This window comes from Schistocerca piceifrons, chromosome 7, assembly GCF_021461385.2.
Source record: "Schistocerca piceifrons isolate TAMUIC-IGC-003096 chromosome 7, iqSchPice1.1, whole genome shotgun sequence".
Lineage (NCBI taxonomy): Eukaryota > Metazoa > Arthropoda > Insecta > Orthoptera > Acrididae > Schistocerca > Schistocerca piceifrons.
Window position 1 is genome coordinate 481,356,858 of NC_060144.1, and position 19,991 is coordinate 481,376,848.

The following is a 19,991-nucleotide window of genomic DNA, read 5'->3' on the forward strand; positions in this document are numbered from 1 at the left end:
CTCATATGGGAATATTTACTGTTAATGGCAACAAGCTCCAGTGTCACCTGGCTGGAAAACTAGATCTACATGTAAGTGTAAATGGTGAATCAGATATGGTTACAGCACACAATGTTCATTATGTGAAAAATGTGGCAACTAACCTGCTGTCTGTAGGGGAAATTGTCAAGAAAGGAAATACAGTCACTTTTGACATGCAGGGTGCAAGAGTAATCAGTGAAAGTGGTGAAGTTATAGCTACAGCAAGTAACGAAAGGGGCATTTTTAAGTTGGATACCATTGACAGTAAACATAAAAATGTTAGTGATTCAGTATATTCAGCAGAAGGTTTTTTATGGCACCGGAGGCTTGGACATCTAAATAGAAAGAGTATGTCTATAATAAAGGATATGGTAAAGGGAATACAGAATTTTAGTGTGTCCAAGGATCTTTGTGAGACATGTGTAAAGGGAAAACAAGCAAGGTTACCCTTCAAGACTAGTAAGAGTAAATCCACAGAAGTCTTACAGTTAATCCACACAGATGTATTTGGCCCGATGGAGTGTGAATCATAGGTGGGAGTAATTATTTTCTTACGGTTATTGATGATTACTCACGATATACTCATGTTTATTTTCTTAGTTCTAAAGACCAAGTGAGAGATATCTTTGAGGAATATTGCAATATGGTTGAAGGATGGACGGGAAAGAAGATCAAGATCATCAGGTCTGATAATGGGAGAGAATATATTAACCAGAAATTGAAGAAACTTCTGGCAGAAAAGGGAATCAGGCATCAAACTACCATAATGGGGTTGCTGAGAGGGCTAATAGGACCATTGTTGAGCAAGCAAGGAGCATGATGACTGACGCTGAATTATCCAAAGATTTTTGGGCAGAGGCAGTGTCAACAGCTGTATATTTGAACAATAGATCACCTACAAAAGCATTAAAGAAGAGAACCCCTTATGAGATATGGATAGGAAAGAAACCTGATCTAAGCAATATAAGGGCTTTTGGGTGTGATGCAATGGCACATATTCCAAAACAGCTAAGAGGAAAATGGGATCCGAAAACTAAAAAGTATATTTTTGTAGGCTATTGTGAAAATTCAAAGGGCTACCGATTAATGGATCCATTGACTAAAAAGATTGTCACAAGTAGAGATGTAATATTCTTTGAAAATAGAAAGGACTCAAAAGAGAGCAAAACCACTAAGTCAACTGCACCTAGTTCAGAAGGTGAAACCTTGTGTGAGGAAATAGAAAGTGAAGAAGAGGAAGATGACAGCCAAGGACAAATGGATACAATTTATGATGACAATGAGTTAGAGGATGAAATAAATGAAGAAAACAATGTAAGGCGTTCGTCTTGTGTACCAAACCGATGTATGCAGCACAGTCTTTTAATAATGAGCCAAGAACAGCAGAAGAAGCAATGAGTGGCCCAAACTCTCAAGAATGGAAAGAAGCGATGTAGAGAGAATTAGAATCTTTATATCAGAACGAAACCTTTGAATGGGTAGATATGCCAGGAGATAAGAAACCACTGCAGGCAAGATGGATATTCAATTTGAAGAACCCTGAAAGCTCATCACCAAAATACAAAGCCAGACTTGTGGTAAAAGGTTATTCACAAAAACAAGGGGTAGATTACGAAGAAACTTTTTCACCTGTAGTCAAGTATGCATCATTGAGATATCTTTTAGCCTTGGCAGTAAAACGAAATTTAATAATTCATCATATGGATGTTAAAACGGCATATTTAAATGGGAAATTGGAGGAGATATATGTCATTCCAGCAAGGGAAGGCATAAAAACCAGATCAGAAAGTAAAAAGATTTGGCGTTTGAGAAAAAGTATTTATGGACTTAAACAAAGTGGACGTTGCTGGAATCGATGTCTACATGAAATTCTAATAATTATGAATATGAAGCAATCCAAGGCAGATCCCAGCATTTACTATAAGGGGAGAAAAGAAGAAATAATAATAATGGCGATAAGGGTGGACGATTTCTTTATCCTGACTGAAAGTGAGGGCCAAATGAGAATTTTCAAGAAACAGCTGCAAACCAAGTTTAAGGTGCATGATTTGGGAGAAGTCAAACGTTATTTAGGTATGCAGATTACTAAGGATGAAGAAAGACAAGAATTGAGCAAAAGTCAATCATCATACACGGAAAATTATTAAAGAAATTTGGCATGAGTGATTGCAAACCCATAAGTACTCCAATGGAAGTAGGAGTGAAGTTAAGTGTAAATGAGACTGATGTGGAATGTGACAAGAATGTTCCTTATTTAGAAGCAGTATGGAGTCTGTTATATCTGTCTCAAACATCACGACCCGACATTGCTTTTGCCACCAATGCAGTGAGCAGATATTGCAGAGACCCAAAGGAAAAGCACTGGAAAGCTGTAAACTATGAGCTAAAATACCATAGAGATGGTAACGCAAAACTAGAGGGATATAGTGATGCGGACTGGGGGAGTGAATTGGGAGACAGATACTCCACCACTGGCTGTTGTTTTAAATTAATGGGGGGCCTCACATCATGGTCCTGTCAAAAGCAAAAAATTGTTGCATTGAGCACCGTAGAGGCAGAGTATGTGGCACTATCTTACACCACACAGGAAGCATTATGGCTACGAACATTAATAAGTGAAATAGAACCCAATTTAATTGAGGAACCTACAACCATCTTCTGTGACAATAAGGGAGCCATAAACCTAGCTAAAAATGATGTTACTAGTCCTAGGACAAAGCATATTGATATACGGCACCATTTCATTCGGGACCACATAGAGCGACAGAACATTGCGGTGGACTATCTGCGCACAGAAGACATGTTAGCTGACCTTCTGACCAAACCCTTGGAAAGGGAGAAGTTTGAGAAGATTGTGGGACTATTTGGATTATCTTGTGGAAGCAACACACAAAATATAAGTTCAAGGACGGGTGTTGGAATTGTGTGAACAATATATTTCGTGTGTGACGGCGCAAAGTGCACTGTGTAAAATAGACCTCTTTGGCATTGTCTAACACTCTTTCTGTGCGCTAATTATTCTGTTGTGTTTGCTGTAAATTATTTGTTCTTGAATGTGCAAATATAGTTATTAGTAAAATGTCCTTTTTTTCCCTTAATACTTATTCAGCTGCGCAAATTCCAATAGATACTAAGCAATGTTTCGCCTGGTTCCAAATGTTGGACGATCAAGACGTTGTTGCTATAGTAATTGGTCTCGTATGCTGCAAAGAAGAGAAGAAAAGGTGAGCAAAAAAACTAGTAGAAGTAGCATCAAGAATTCACACACGAAAACTTGTTGAGGATACAGAGGTTGAAACGATGTAAATGATGATCTGAAATTTTTACGTATGGGTCGTCTAACATTGCATTACTGTAAATGGTTGTCCCTGTGATCAAAAAACAAAACGCTTTCTTTGACTCTCTTATCCTTCTATTTTCCTTCGTGAGGTTTCGTTTGAAATAATTACTTGAAAGGTCTACCCTTTGTATAAACCAAGGATTATTTCATTATTCAGACGTTGGTGGAACTGCTTCGGCACGCCTGTATTCGACGTCTGTTTGTTTATTAAATAGTTTATGGTAACGTGATTGTTGTGGACTGTATTTGTTGTTGTGTAATAAATATTTCTTAAGGCCGTCAGTGGTAATGTGTCGCAGTGAGTATATGTTGGAATTTGACGAGACAGAATTTAAAAAAGCTTGTTAATGTCTCGTGGGTTTTTTGATAGCATAAATATGTAATGAACTCCAGTTGCATTACCCTAAAAATATTACCACGCATGTCAAGAAATAACTAAAATGTTTAAAGTGTGCCAATGCCTCCACATACTCATGTTTGCCGTAGGATGGTTTGGTTGATTAGTTTCATGTTCTATGGATCATTTTGGATCATTTTGCACGATAGATCATGGATCATTTTACAGTCACATCCCAAATTCATATGGTTACATTCTGAACATTTTTAATTTTTTTCGAAAAGAGTAAAAGATTATGAATGTTGTGAGTTAGTAAGTCATACCCATCACTTTTTAGACTTACAATACTAAAAATTCTTCCACGGAATAGGAGGAGTTGTCAAAGGGAAACTTTATCAGGTATCAAATTTTACTTTGCTGTGTGCCAGGCATTTGTACATCACTGTGTTAGTGATCGAAAAATGTTGTTGCAGCATTGTGCACACTGTTTTGTACTAAAGACAACCTTAATGTGGCGTAATGAATGTATCTTTCCTTCTGTTATTGTAATTATTTGCGTTATTGTTACTGTTGAACTGTAGTGGACTATTGACAACAAACTTCATGAGGGAGTAAATATACTGTGAAGCAGTAGTCAGAATGCCAAACTCCTTAAACAGATGTCTGCAAGACAGTAGTGAGTGATCGTGCCGTAGTGTTCTTACAGCTCACATTTTTGAGCAATGAAGACTTTCTTTCTTAAGGAACAGTTACCCCAGATCATTATTCTGTGTGATGTTATTGAATGAAAATAAGTCAATTTAACAAATTTGTCTGTCCCTGAGATTTTCAACGATTTTAAGTTCAAATGTGGCTGAAGTAAGTTGTTTTAGGTGTTTCAAAATGTGCTTTTTCCAATTCATTGATATGGACACTTTAAGAATATTGAAATAATTATTTCCTTTATGTTAACTCTTATCATTGGTGTAGTACCCATAGGTTGGCTGAACTGATTGTGTTGTGTCATTTTAAAACTGAGGGCGACACCATTTGCAGACAATTGCTCAATGATATGTTAAACCCTGTGGTGCATGTTCACTGCAGTGGAAAACTTTTAATGGTCAATTCTCTGGCGGTTTCAGTCAGTCATGAGGCTGCAAATGCATGCAGGACACAACACCAGTAGGGAGTGCCCACTGCAGTGAACTGTGTGCATTTGCAGTCTCAGAACTGATTGAAAATGTCAAAGAAGCGACCATTAACAGCTGTCCACTGTAGTGGACACTATGCGCCACAGAGTTAAGAACTTTGTTTACCATTTCTTCTGTTTATGCACAGATGCTTAGGTTCATTACAATACTAGCGTCATCGGCAAAAAGAACCAATTGTTCGTGTTATATATTATATGGAAAATCATTTTCATAATTAGGAATAATAGTGGACCTAAGATTGAGCTGTGGCGAACCCTGTACCTGATTTCTCCCCAGTCAGAATTGTGTGTCCAGACTATATTGGTTGAATTACTAAGTACAACTTTCTGCATTCTTTTGGTTAGATATGCCGTTATCCATTGGTTGGCTATACCGTCAGTCCCATAAAACTTCTACTAACAAGGAGAATACTGAGATTCAAACAGTCAAATGTCTTAGATAGGTCTCAGAAAAAAGTGTCTGGAGCTATTTTATTATTTAATGCTTGTAAAATCTGTTGAGTGAACATGTATTCTCTGTGAGCAACACTTCTCTGAAACACAAACTGTGATTTGCTGAGGGTATTATTGTTGCTAAGGGAAGATACTATTTGAGAATACATTCTTCTCTTAATAATTTTGGAAAATGATGTCAGCAGTGAAATAGGTCAGTAGTTATTGACATCTCTTGTCACCTTTCTTAAATAGGGGTTTAACAACAGCATATTTCAGTCTCTCTTGAAAAATGCCTTGAGTTAATGACGCATTGTGAATTTCAGATAAGACTGGGCTTATTATATGGGAACAAAGCTTTAGTACTCTTCTGGAAACACCATTAAAACTAGATGAGCTTTTATTTTTGAAAGAATGTATTAGGCCTATTTTCTTAATTTCAGAAGTAGAATTTAGTGATACATTCATATGATTGAATTTTATGAGAGTTACTTAATTTCAACCTACTGCTACGATTTTTCTCTTGAACTTCATGTCTGTATGGTTTTCTACTATGTAGGCCTATAGGAAATGATTAGCAAATACATATGCTGCCTGTGGCTCATCATTTATAGCCCTTCCATTGCGCTCAAAACTGATATTATTCTGCTCTGTGGCTGATTGCCATGCTCTTTTTTCACTACATTTCATATCGGTATAGGCTTAAGTCTGTTGTCGGAATGATTTCTGAGATTATGTGCATGTTTCTTGATTTTTTAATAAACTTTCTTAGTAATTTTGAGTAGTTTTTCTCATGTGCAGCTACTGCAGGATCCCTACTTCTTGCTAAAGGCTATATTTCCTTTTCCTTTCACAATATGCTTAAATCCCCTCTGTGATCCAAAGTTTTTTACATAGCTGTTAATGTCCTTTTTTGATTAGATTCTGTGGGGAGCTGTTTTCAAGTAATGATCTGAATTTATCATGGAATAGATTAAATCATGTATTAAGCATTTGGTTCATTATAAATTTCATCCCAGATCATCTCATGTAAATTATTCTTGAGCTACACCAAAGAAATATTATCAGTTAGGGTCTTTTTGTCTTTATCCATCTGTGTTAGAAAGTTAATTACTGAGATCAAATTTTAGGATCCAAATAAGGTTTCCAGATCATTTTCGTATCAGAATCCTTTAGAAAATCTACATTGTAGTTGCCATTAATTGCTTGCTGCTGTCTGACAGATTCCTCATAAACAGTTCAAAATTTCTCATTGAGGCTCAGTATACAGTTACAATTAAAAGTGAGGGTCAACATTGTATTAGGTATCAAAGGCTGGTTGAAACCAGAAATAAATAGGAATGAAATTTTGAACTCGGATTGGACAATGTTTAGGAAGGATAGGACTGATTCTATGAGAGGTGGTGTGCTCATTGCAGTTGAAAGCTGTTTAAACACAGTTGAGATCTTGACTGGGTCGGACTGTGAAATAGTCTGCACAAAGCTGTCAATCAAACAAGGATTGACAATTGTATTAGGATGTTTTTATAGACTGCCAGTATCCGCAACAAATGTTTCAGGGAAAGTCTTGAGTACATAGGAAATAAATATCCAAATTAGCCATTAGTTATAGGTGGAGACTTTAATCTGGTGTCTGTTGACTGCGAAAATTACATATTTATCACAGGGGGCAGAAGCAAAGACTCATGTGAAGTTATTCTAGGAGTACTCTCAACATACAACCTTGTGCAATTGGTTAGCAAAAAACCAGCTTAACATGGGAACATATGAGATATCTTGGTGACAGACCGGCCTGATCTTTTTGAGGAAGTTAATCTAGTAGAGTTTTCTTGTTTGGGAACGCAAATAAAAGTGTCATTAGTGAATATCTTCATAGTCAGCTCCAAGCATTCATCGCAGGACTCAAATACACTCCTGGAAATGGAAAAAAGAACACATTGACACCAGTGTGTCAGACCCACCATACTTGCTCCGGACACTGCGAGAGGGCTGTACAAGCAATGATCACACGCACGGCACAGCGGACACACCAGGAACCGCGGTGTTGGCCGTCGAATGGCGCTAGCTGCGCAGCATTTGTGAACCGCTGCCGTCAGTGTCAGCCAGTTTGCCGTGGCATACGGAGCTCCATCGCAGTCTTTAACACTGGTAGCATGCCGCGACAGCGTGGACGTGAACCGTATGTGCAGTTGACGGACTTTGAGCGAGGGCGTATAGTGGGCATGCGGGAGGCTGGGTGGAAGTACCGCCGAATTGCTCAACACGTGGGGCGTGAGGTCTCCACAGTACATCGATGTTGTCGCCAGTGGTCGGCGGAAGGTGCACGTGCCCGTCGACCTGGGACCGGACCGCAGCGACGCACGGATGCACGCCAAGACCATAGGATCCTACGCAGTGCCGTAGGGGACCGCACAGCCAGTTCCCAGCAAATTAGGGACACTGTTGCTCCTGGGGTATCGGCGAGGACCATTCGCAACCGTCTCCATGAAGCTGAGCTACGGTCCCGCACATCGTTAGGCCGTCTTCCGCTCACGCCCCAACATCGTGCAGCCCGCCTCCAGTGGTGTCGCGACAGGCGTGAATGGAGGGACGAATGGAGACGTGTCGTCTTCAGCGATGAGAGTCGCTTCTGCTTTGGTGCCAATGATGGTCGTATGCGTGTTTGGTGCCGTGCAGGTGAGCGCCACAATCAGGACTGCATACGACCGAGGCACACAGGGCCAACACCCGGCATCATGGTGAGGGGAGCGATCTCCTACACTGGCCGTACACCACTGGTGATCGTCGAGGGGACACTGAATAGTGCACAGTACATCCAAACCGTCATCGAACCCATCGTTCTACCATTCCTAGACCGGCAAGGGAACTTGCTGTTCCAACAGGACAGTGCACGTCCGCATGTAACCCGTGCCACCCAACGTGCTCTAGAAGGTGTAAGTCAACTACCCTGGCCAGCAAGATCTCCGGATCTGTCCCCCATTGAGCATGTTTGGGACTGGATGAAGCGTTGTCTCACGCGGTCTGCACGTCCAGCACGAACGCTGGTCCAACTGAGGCGCCAGGTGGAAATGGTATGGCAAGCCGTTTCACAGGACTACATCCAGCATCTCTACGATCGTCTCCATGGGAGAATAGCAGCCTGCATTGCTGCGAAAGGTGGATATACACTGTACTAGTGCCGACATTGTGCATGCTCTGTTGCCTGTGTCTATGTGCCTGTGGTTCTGTCAGTGTGATCATGTGATGTATCTGACCCCAGGAATGTGTCAATAAAGTTTCCCCTTCCTGGGACAATGAATTCACGGTGTTCTTATTTCAATTTCCAGGAGAGTATATTGAGCAACTTTGGTCAGAATTTTAAGGTATTGTCTGTCACGTGCTAGAGAAATATGTGCCTAGCAAAAATATAGGGGAACATTGTTACTGCCTCATTGACAAACAGAAATTATGTGAGATGAAAGCAGCTGTCAAAAGGTCAATGAGAGATTCTTTTAACGAATTTGAAAGCAGTACTTTATCTGCAGATTCTGAAAACAACCCCAAAAAATTTTGGTCATACGTAAAATCTGTGAACACTACAAGTAATTCAATACCTTCTCTTGCTGACAGTACAGGTAATGTAACGGATGATGATAAACAGAAGGCTGAAATTCTAAACCTGGCTTTCAAAAACTCGTTTATGGTAGAGAACTGCAGCACCATTCCCCCTTTCAATTATTGAACAAACGCAAGGATTGCTATCATAGAGTTTAGTGTATCTGGGATTGTAAAACAGTTAAGATTATTTGATGCCAGGAAGGCATCTGGCCCAGACAGTATCCCCGTAAGATTTTATGTTGACTATGTCACAAATATAGCACCATTCTTATCCATCGTCTATCAGAGATCATTGGAACAGTGGAAAGTTCCACGGGACTGGAAGAAGGCCCAGGTCATAGCAATCTATAAAAAGGGTAGAAAATCGGATGCATGTAATTACCGGCCAATTTCACTGACATAGATTTGTTGTAGAATTGTAGAATGTATTTTGTGTTCAGACATAATAACCTTTCGAGACTCTGAGAAGCTCATCTGCAGAAACTAACATGGTTTTACGAAACAGCGGTCATGCGAGACATAGCTGGCCCTCTTTGTGCATGATGTACAACAGGCTCTAGATACTGATGCCAGGTTGATGCCATATTCCTCGACTTTTGAAAGGCATTTGACCCAGATCCACACTGTCGTTTGCTCCAAAAAGTGCCCGCTTACGGTCTATCCGATCACATTTGTGGTTGGATAGAAAGTTTTCTGACAGACAGAGAACAGTGTCGTCCTGAATGGGGAGACTTCAGCAGAAACAAGCATAACATCAGGTGTGCCCCTGGGCAGCGGCAGCGTAATGGATCCGCTGCTTTTTACGATTTATGTCAACAATCTGGCTGATGACAGCAGCGTTAGACTGTTTGCCAATGATGCTGTAGTCTACAGGTAAGTAGTATCACATGAAGGTTGTGACCAAACCAATGAGGATTTGCCAAAAATAAATGCTTGGTGTAATGACTGGCCGTTATCTGTCAATATTAGTAATTGTAACCTACTGCATATAACAAAGTGAAAATCCCCATTAACGTAAGAGTACAGAATAAATGCCCAGTCTTTGGAAGCAGTAACATCCGTCAAGTATCTGGGTGTGACTATTCGAAATGATCTCAAATGGAACGATCAAATTACACAAGTAACGGGTAAGGCGACCTCTAGATTGTGGTTTGTAGGTAGAATCCTGCATTGATTCAGTCCTTCAATAAAGGTAATTGCTTACAATCCAGTCTTAGAGTATTGTTCTTCTATATGGGACTCTTACCAGTTGGGTCTGATTCAGGAGATTGAGAAGGTCCAAATACGAGTGACAAGATTCATGACTGGTACACTTAGCCATCGTGAGAGCATTACAAATCTCATAGAAAGTTTGAAGTGGGACACACTTGCAAATAGACGACGTGCTAAACGGAAGGGGCTGTTCACTAAATCCCAAATCCGGTCTTTGCCGAGGATGTAGGATTATTACCACCAACTTTCATATCGTGCAATGATCACCATTCAAAGGTAAGGGAAATTAAGAGCTCGTACTGCAGCGTTCCGACAGTCAATTTTGCCTCGCGCTATCCATGACTGAAACAGTGGGGGGGGGGGAATATGATGACTTTGGCGCAAATAGTGCCCTCCGCCACACACCGCTTGGTGGCTAGCAGAGTATGTAGATATAGATTAATTCACAAGCATTCATTTCCATGTGCTGATAACTACAGAATCTACGTCTCGGTGTTTTTGAACTTGTGTTCTGTCTTAATATATGTAACGAATACTCTTTTTCCCATTGTTAGTTCTGCATGCGTAAGCTGCTGTGGTGTAATCTTTTATGTCACTTGTCTAATCCTGTGGTTATATTGTGCTTATACAGGCGTAGCATGCCCATTTTTTCAGAACACTCTAAATTTTCCAAACAGACAAGAAGCTGAGGGTGTAAATTCAAGAACGTCATGTAGAAACCTGTTCGAGAAATTGGATATTTTAAACACTGCTTCTCAGTATATTTATTCCTTAATGAAATTTGTTGCAAATAATATGTCTCTGTTTCCAATCAATAGCTCAGCACAGGTTATCAATTCTGAGAATAAGAACATTCTACATAAAGACCTAAAAATCACTTCCCTTGGTCCAAAAAGGGTCCAGTATTTGTGAACTCCCATTTTCAATAAATTGCCAGTAACCGTTAAAAATTTGGTTTCCAATAAAGCACAGTTTAAACAGCACTTGAAGGACTTTTTGACAGACAACTTCTTCTACTCTGTAGGTGAATATCTGAATAAGGACTGCTAGACCAGTTTAGGGTAGTTCCATGAGTGATGGAATGACGCTCAGTGATTGTTTTTACACTTTAAGCAAAGAAAAGACCAAGAATCACGATAAAAGACGAAAAATTTAATATTTTATTTTCTACATAAGCAAAGGAACACAATTTATTTAATTTAATAGTTTAAGTTTCATTGATATAACAAGACTTTGTCTTTTAATAAATGTATGTTGTAGGAATTGGGCTAACATGTTTGAAAGAGCATCAAGAGACTGACCAACAGCGCCATGAAACTCTTTCATAGCGATTCGCTGGTTCACTGTTTGCCATTGTGTCCATTTTCCATTTGATTAGCTTTTTCCTCAAGTTCCCTTCGCTTAATAAAACTCCATGAGCAGCAACTAATTCCAAGACAACTTTCTTGCACTTCTAGATAAACAAGTTTCCACACGTTTAACTGCTTTCCTTAACATGACGGGAGATTTATATGGACTGTTGGTGTAGATGAAGCAAGCATCTCCACCATTACCTTCACTGCCATCTCTAACTTTCTTTCTGAACTTCCTTTGATTAAGTTTCTCTTTTTCTCTTTGCTTCTAAAGTTGAGCAGCAGTTAAACTTTGCCATTTCAACCTTTTCCTTTCATTATCCCCCCCTGCGGACCCAGGGGTTAGAATAGGCCCAAGGCATTCCTGCCTGTCTTAAGAGGCAACTAAAAGGAGTCTCTCTCACCTTTTGGCCATTATGTAATGGTCACCTGTAGGGTCTGACCTCCATTTTTTAAAATTTTCCCTAAGAGCAAGCCAACTGGGGAAGGGCACCTTACATGGTGCAACACGTCCATTGTGCATTGCGATCTTTAGCCCACTTTCTCGTTGTGGCATTGCAGTCTTGCTCATCCTCCACCTCTTCAGCGAGGACACCTTCCTGGGTGCATTTTCCGCCACCCACTATGCAGTGACGTTTTCTGCACTGGTGATGACCACGGAATTGTTTGCACCTCATACCCAGCATGATAGACAGTCCATTGTGGTGGGGCTGCCAGGTACCCTGTTGGTTGTAGCCCCCCTGACTACACAGGGATCGCTCTGCTGATGCCTGCACCATTATTAACTGTCCTCGTATGCAAAGGAGTAGATGCCCTCGCCCTGGGGCATTGAGACTCCTGGCAATGACCATCCTGCCAGGTGGCTGCAATTGCCATCTTGCCAGGCAGCCTTTGCTGCAGCTGGGTGGTGCCCTTGGGGAGGGCCCCTGGTCGGAGTAGGTGGCACCAGGGCGGATGACATGCGATGAAGCGTACCACGTCGTCCCTTGCTGGTGATCAAACACCAGCAGTCTCTAAGTGTTCCAAGTCTCAGTACAATGCAAGGAAGTATGATCCTAAATCACTCCCCTCCTTTCAAGGGTGACACATTACATGAGAAGGTCAAGGTGATGGTCTACCACACATTGATCTCAAGCCATATATCTCTCCCCCAATGCGGTGCTTTAAGTACTGGAAGTTCGGCCATGTACTTCCAGCATCACATGTCGAGATTGTGGACGTCTATCCCATCCCAATACTCCATGTACCCTGCCTCCCATCTGTGTCAACTGTGGAGAGCGTCATTCCGTTTGCTCACCAGACTACAGGATTTTACAGCGACAAAAGAAAATCATGAAACACAAGACCCTGGACCGACTGACCAAGAGGCCAAGAGGATATTTGAGCTCATACGTCCTGTGGCTATGACCTCCTCTTATGCCGCTGCTACGAGAACAGGTGTAGCCCCATCGGTTCTGCGAGTTCCAGTTGGCTCTCAGAGCCGGAAGACTACACCTGCCCCCTTGATGGTGGGGGCACTTCCCTCCATGTTGCTCCCGCACCACCTACCTCAGGAGCACTATTCCCCCAACTGTCGGAGAAGCGTAAGTCTTCATCGGCTCCTCTTGCTAGGAAGTGGTCCGTTGCGTCACTCCCTGCTAGCGGGGAAGATGACACCCACCAGTGGCTGAAGTGCCCAAAAGCAGCTGGTTGTAGGGCTTCACGATCAGCCTCAGTCTCGGAGACTGCATCAGTGGAGTCCTCCCAGCCAGAGAAACCCAAGGATCAGTGAAAGAAGTCAAGAAAGAAGACCCCAAGCACAAGGGATGTGTGGTGGCACCCACATCACTGCTGGCTACAAGCTCTGCGTCTGGGGATGAGGTGAAGATTCTGGTGTCCACTGAGAACCTAGATATCACCAGACCCTCAGACACAATATAGCCTGTGCAGGAAATAAGTTGGTGACAGCAGGTGACTCTGAGACATAGACTGCCTCATTGAATGTTTCGTGCCTTCCCAGCCTCACGATCATGTCGTCCTCCAGTGGAATTGCGTTGGTTTTTTCTGCCACCTTGCGGAGCTATGGCAACTGTTAAGCTTTACTCCTGTTTTCTGCATTGCCCTCCAGGAAACCTGGTTCCCGGCAATGCAGACCCCTGCTCTTCGCGGCTACAGAGGATATTCCAAGAACTGTAGCGAAGGGTGGAGTTTGCTTATATGTCGTGAACTCGGTATGTAGTGAAACTGTGCCCCTTCAAACTCCTCTTGAAGCTGTGGCTGTCAGGATACGGACGATGCAGAAAATAACTGTCTGCAACGTATATCTCTCTCCAGATGGTGCGGTACCCCTGAATGTATTGGCTGAACTGATTGATCAACTCCCTAAAACTTTCCAACTTTTGGTAGATTTTAATGCCCATAACCCTCGTGGGGTAGCACCATGCTTACTGGTTGTGGCAGAGGTGTCAAAAATTTACTGTCCCAACTCGACCTCTGCCTCTTAAATACTGGGGCGCCACACATTTCAGTGTGGTTCATGGTAGTTACTCATCCATTGATTTATCAATTTGCAGCCCAGGACTTCTCTCATCTATCGACTGGAGAGATCATTGTTGGCAAATGGAATAAAATAATAATTGGATCCTTTTACTGACCTCCCAGTTCAGATGATACAGTTGCTGAAAGGTTCAAAGAAAACTTGAATTTGATTTCAAACATGTACCCGACTCATACGATAATAGTTGGTGGTGACTTTAATTTACCCTCGATATGTTGGCGAAAATACATGTTTAATTCCAGAGGTACGCATAAAATATCATCCGAAATTGTGCTAAACACATTCTCTGAAAATTATTTCGAGCAGTTAGTTCATGAGCCCACACGAATAGTAAATGGTTGTGAAAACACACTTGACCTATTAGCAACAAATAATCCTGAGTTAATAACCAGCATCAAAACCGTCATAGGGATTAGTGAACCCAGGGTTGTTGTAGTGAGATTTAATATTGTAATCCCCAAATCCTCGAAAAACAAGCGAAAAATATACCTATTCAAAAAAGCAGATAAAAATTCACTTGACACCTTCCTGAGAGACAATCTCCACTCATTTCTTAATAATATTATAAGTGTAGACCAGATGTGGCTTAAATTCAAAGAAATAGTTTCGGCAGCAATTGAGAGGTTTATACCAAATAAACTAACAAACAACAGAGCTGATCCTCCTTGGTACACAAAATGGGTTACAACACTGTTGCAGAAACAGCAAAACAAACATGCCAAATTTAAACAGACGCAAAATCCCCAATTTTGTCGATCCTTTACAGAAGCTCGAAACATAGCGCGGAGTTCAATGCGAGACGCTTATAACAGTTTCCACAACGAAACTTTGTCTCAAAACCTGGCAGAAAATCCAAAGAGATGCTGGTCGTATGTGAAGTATGTTAGCGGCAAGAAACAATCAATGCCTTCTCTGCACAATAACAATGGAGATATTATCGAAGACAGTGCTGCCAAAGCAGATTTACTAAACACAGCCTTCCGAAATGCCTTCACAAAAGAAGACGAAGTAAATATTCCAGAATTCGAATCAAGAACATGTGCCAACATGTAACATAGAAGTAAATATCCTCGGAGTAGTGAAGCAACTGAAATCACTTAATAAAAGCAAGTATTCTGGTCCAGACTGTACACCAATTAGGTTCCTTTCGGAGTATGCTGATGCATTAGCTCCATACTTAACAATCATATACAACCGTTCACTCGATGAAAGATCCGTACCCAAAGACTAGAAAGTTGCACAGGTCACACCAATATTCATGAAAGGTAGTAGGAGTAATCCACTATATTACAGGCCAATATTGTTAACATTGATATGCAGCAGGATTTTAGAACATATATTGTGTTCAAACATTATGAATTACCTCGAAGGAAATGGTCTATTGACACACAGTCAACATGGGTTTAGAAAACATCGTTCCTGTGAAACACAACTAGCTCTTTATTCTCATGAAGTGTTGAGTGCTATTGACAAGGGATTTCAGATTGATTCCGTATTGCTGGATTTCCGGACGACTTTTGACACTGTACCACACAAACGGCTCGTAGTAAAATTGCGTGCTTATGGAATATCGTCTCAGTTATATGACTGGATTTGTGATTTCCTGCCAGAGAGGTCACAGTTTGTAGTAATTGATGGAAAGTCATCGAGTAAAACAGAAGTGATTTCAGGTGTTCCCCAAGGTAGTGTTATAGGCCCTTTGCTGTTCCTTATCTATATAAATGATTTGGGAGACAATCTGAGCAGCCGTCTTCGGTTGTTTGCAGATGACGCTGTTGTTTATAGACTAATAAAGTCATCAGAAGATCAAAACAAACTGCAAAACGATTTAGAAAAAAATATCTGAATGATGTGAAAAGTGGCAATTGACCCTAAATAACGAAAACTTTGAGATCATCCACATGAGTGCTAAAAGGAACTCGTTAAACTTTGGTTACACGATAAATCAGTCTAATCTAAAAGCCGTAAATTCAACTAAATACCTAGGTATTACAATTACGAACAACTTAAATTGGAAAGAACACATAGAAAATGTTCTGGGGAAGGCTAACCACAGGCTGCGTTTTATTGGCAGGACACTTACAAAATGTAACACATCTACTAAGGAGACTGCCTACACTACGCTTGTCCGTCCTCTTTTAGAATACTGCTGCGCGGTGTGGGCTCCTTACCAGATAGGACTGACGAAGTCTATCAAAAAAGTTCAAAGAACGGCAGCCTGTTTAGTATTATTACGAAATGCGGGAGAGAGTGTTACAGAAATGATACAGGATTTGAAGAAAGATGTTTTTCGTTGCGACGGAATCTTCTCACGAAATTCCAATCATCAACTTTCTCCTCCAAATGCAAAAATATTTTGTTGGCCTGACCTACATAGGGCAGAATGATCACCATGATAAAATAAGGGAAATCAGAGCTCGTACGGAAAGATATAGGTGTTCATTCTTGCGCTGCACAAGATTGGAATAATAGAGAATTGTGAAGGTGGTTCGATGAACCCTCTGCCAGGCACTTAAATGTGATTTGCAGAGTATCCATGTAGATGTAGACATGATGATCTGTGTGGTAGTGACCTTTTCCGCATTTTTCTGTTGCTCCCTCGGCAACATGCCCATGGATGCCTACCCAGATGGGCTTTAAACAAGGCAGACTGGGTAGGATTCACTTCTGCTGTCCCTTTTGAATTTCCCCCACATGGTGCCATCGATGTTTTGATTGAGCAGGTCACTACAACGATAATTTCTGTGGTGGAAAACGCGATCCCTCGTTCTCTTGGGTGCCCCCGGTGAAAGACAGTATCTTGGTGATCGCTGGAAGTCATTGAGGCAATTAAAGAGCATCAGTGAGCTCTAGAGCGACATAAGCAGCACACTTCCTTAGATCACCTGGCTCTGTGCCCGCGTTCGCTTGCTTATAAAAAGATGGAAACAGGAGTGTTGGGAGAGGTTCGTGTCGACCATTGGGTGCCATACGTCACCTTCCGAAGTCTGGATGAAGATCAGACTTCTTTTTTGGTACCAGACCCCAACAGGTGTCCCTGGATTTAACATCAATGGCATGCTCTCTACCAATGCAAACGCGATTGCCGAGCACTATGCTTGAGCCTCTGTGTCGGAGAACTACCCCCCCGCCTTTTGCGCCCTCAAATGGCAGATGGAAAGGAAAGTTCTCTCGTTCACTGCATGCCACAGTGAACCCTATAACGCCCCATTTACGGAGTGGGAGCTCCTCAGCACCCTTGCGCATTGCCCCGATACAGCTCCTGGGCTGGATCAGATCCACAGTCAGATGATTGAACATCTCTCATCTGAATACAAGCAGTAACTCCTCATCATCTTCAACCAGATATGGTGCGATGGCGTCCTTCCATCGCAATGGCAGGATAGCACCTTCATTCTGGTGCTAAAATGCGCTACTAATCCGCACGATGTGGATAGCTGTCGCCCCATCAGCCTCACCAACATTCTCTGTAAGCTGCTGGAACATATGGTGTGTAGGCAGTTGGGTTGGGTCCTGGAGTCACGTGCACTACTGGCTCCATGCCAGAGCAGCTTCCGTCAGGGTCACTCTACCACTGATAATCTTGTGTCCCTCGAGTCTGCCATCCAAACAGCCTTTTCTTGATGCCAACACCTGTTTGCCATCTTTTTTGACTTACAGCATACGACATGACTTGGCGACATCACATCCTTGCCACGTGTATGAGTGGGGCCTCTGGGGCCCCCTCCCAAATATTACCAAAACTTCATATCGCTCCTTACTTTCCATGTCCAGATTGGTGCCTCCCATAGTTCCCCTCGTATTCAGGAGAATGGGGTTCCGCATGTCTCCGTATTGAGTGTATCTCTATTTTTAGTGGCTATTAACAGCCTAGCAACAGCTGTAGGGCCGTCGGTCTCCCCTTCTCTGTATGTTGATGACTTCTGTCTTTTGTACTGCTCCTCCAGTACTGGTGTTGCCGAGCGACACATACAGGGAGCCATTCACAAGGCGCAGTCATGGGCTGTAGCCCACGTCTTCCAATTTTCAGCCGTGAAATTGTGTGTCATTCACTTCTGTTGGCATTGTACCATTCATCCTGAACCTGAACTTTATCTTAATGACGATCCACTCACTGCAGTAGAGACGTATCGATTCTTAGGACTGGTTTTCGATGTCCGATTGACTTGGCTACCTCACCTTCGTCAGCTTAAATGGGAGTGCTGGCAGCACCTGAATGCTCTCCACTGCCTGAGTAACACCAACTGGGGTGCAGATCGCTCTATGCTGCTGCAGCTCTACAGAGCCCTTTTTCAATTCTGCCTTGACTATGGGAGTCTGGTTTACAGTTCGGTGGCACCTTCAGTGTTGCGTTTACTCAACCCAGTGCACCACTGTGGCGTTCGTGTAGCGACAGGAGGTTTTAGAATGAGTCCGGTGACCAGTGTCTTGATGGAGGCCAGAGTCCCTTCATTGTGGATCCAATGTGCACAACTGCTCGTCAGTTATGTTGCACACATTCCTAGCTCTCCTGAGCGTCCAAATTACCGTCTTCTTTTCCCACCTGTGGGAGTTTATCTCTCGCATCGGCAGCCCAAGTCAGGGCTCACGATCTACATCTACATCCATACTCTGCAAGCCACCTGACGGTGTGTGGCGGAGGGTACCTTGAGTACCTCTATCGGTTCTCCCTTCTACTCCAGTCTCGTATTGTTCGTGGGAAGAAGGATTGTCAGTATGCTTCTGTGTGGGCTCTAATCTCTCTGATTTTATCCTCATGGTCTCTTCGCGAGATATACGTAGGAGGGAGCAATATACTGTTTGATTCTTCGGTGAAGGTATGTTCTCGAAACTTTAACAAAAGCCCATACCGAGCTACTGAGCATCTCTCCTGCAGAGTCTTCCACTCGAGTTTACCTGTCATCTCCGTAACGCTTTCACGATTACTAAATGATCCTGTAACAAAGCGTGCAGCTCTCCTTTGGATCTTCTCTATCTCTTCTATCAACCCTATCTGGTACGGATCCCACACTGCCGTGCAGTATTCAAGCAGTGGGCAAACAAGCGTCCTGTAACCTACTTCCTTTGTTTTCGGATTGCATTTCCTTAGGATTCTTCCAATGAATCTCAGTCTGCCATCTGCTTTACCAACGATAAACTTTATATGATCATTCCATTTTAAATCACTCCTAATGCATACTCCCAGATAATCTATGGAATTAACTGCTTCCAGTTACTGACCTGCTATTTTGTAGCTAAATGATAAGGGATCTATCTTTCTATGTATTCGCAGCACATTACACTTGTCTACATTGATATTCAATTGCCATTCCCTGCACCATGCGTCAATTCGCTGCAGATCCTCCTGCATTTCAGTACAATTTTCCATTGCTACAACCTCTCGATACACCACAGTATCATCTGCAAAAAGCCTCTGTGAAGTTCCGATGTCATCCACAAGGTCATTTATGTATATTGTGAATAGCAATGGTCCTATGACAGACCCCTGCGGCACACCTGAAATCACTCTTACTTCGGAAGACTTCTCTCCATTGAGAATGATATGCTGCGTTCTGTTATCTAGGAACTCTTCAATCCAATCACACAATTGGTCTGATAGTTCATATGCTCTTACTTTTTTCATTAAATGACTGTGGGGAACTGTATCAAACGCCTTGCGGAAGTCAAGAAACTCGGCATTTACCTGTGAACCCATGTCTATGGCCCTCTGAATCTCGTGGACGAATAGCGCGAGCTGGGTTTCACACGACTGTCTTTTTCGAAACCCATGCTGATTCCTGCAGAGTAGATTTCTAGTCTCCAGAAAAGTCATTATACTCGAACATAATACATGTTCCAAAATTCTACAACTGATCGACGTTAGAGATATAGGACTATAGTTCTGCACATCTGTTCGACGTCCCTTCTTGAAAACGGGGATGACCTGTGCCCTTTTCCAATCCTTTGGAACGCTGCGCTCTTCTAGAGACCTACGG

General features: G+C 42.2%; 1 protein-coding gene across 2 annotated transcripts in view; it reads left to right on the plus strand.

Moving 5' to 3' along the window:
* The first annotated feature begins 3,459 nt into the window (after positions 1–3,459).
* Positions 3,460–19,991, plus strand: part of LOC124804875 (WD repeat-containing protein 55 homolog) — a 52,919-nt gene continuing 36,387 nt past the window's right edge. The window contains exon 1 of one of the 2 annotated variants that reach the window (XM_047265241.1): positions 3,460–3,582. Coding sequence is in view for 1 of the 2 variants with exons in the window: in XM_047265239.1 (XP_047121195.1) it covers positions 3,650–3,659 (10 nt within the window). In the remaining variant the exon portion in view is untranslated. Of the gene's footprint in view, positions 3,660–19,991 lie in introns of both variants that reach the window. The other variant, XM_047265239.1, reaches the window with a different exon arrangement.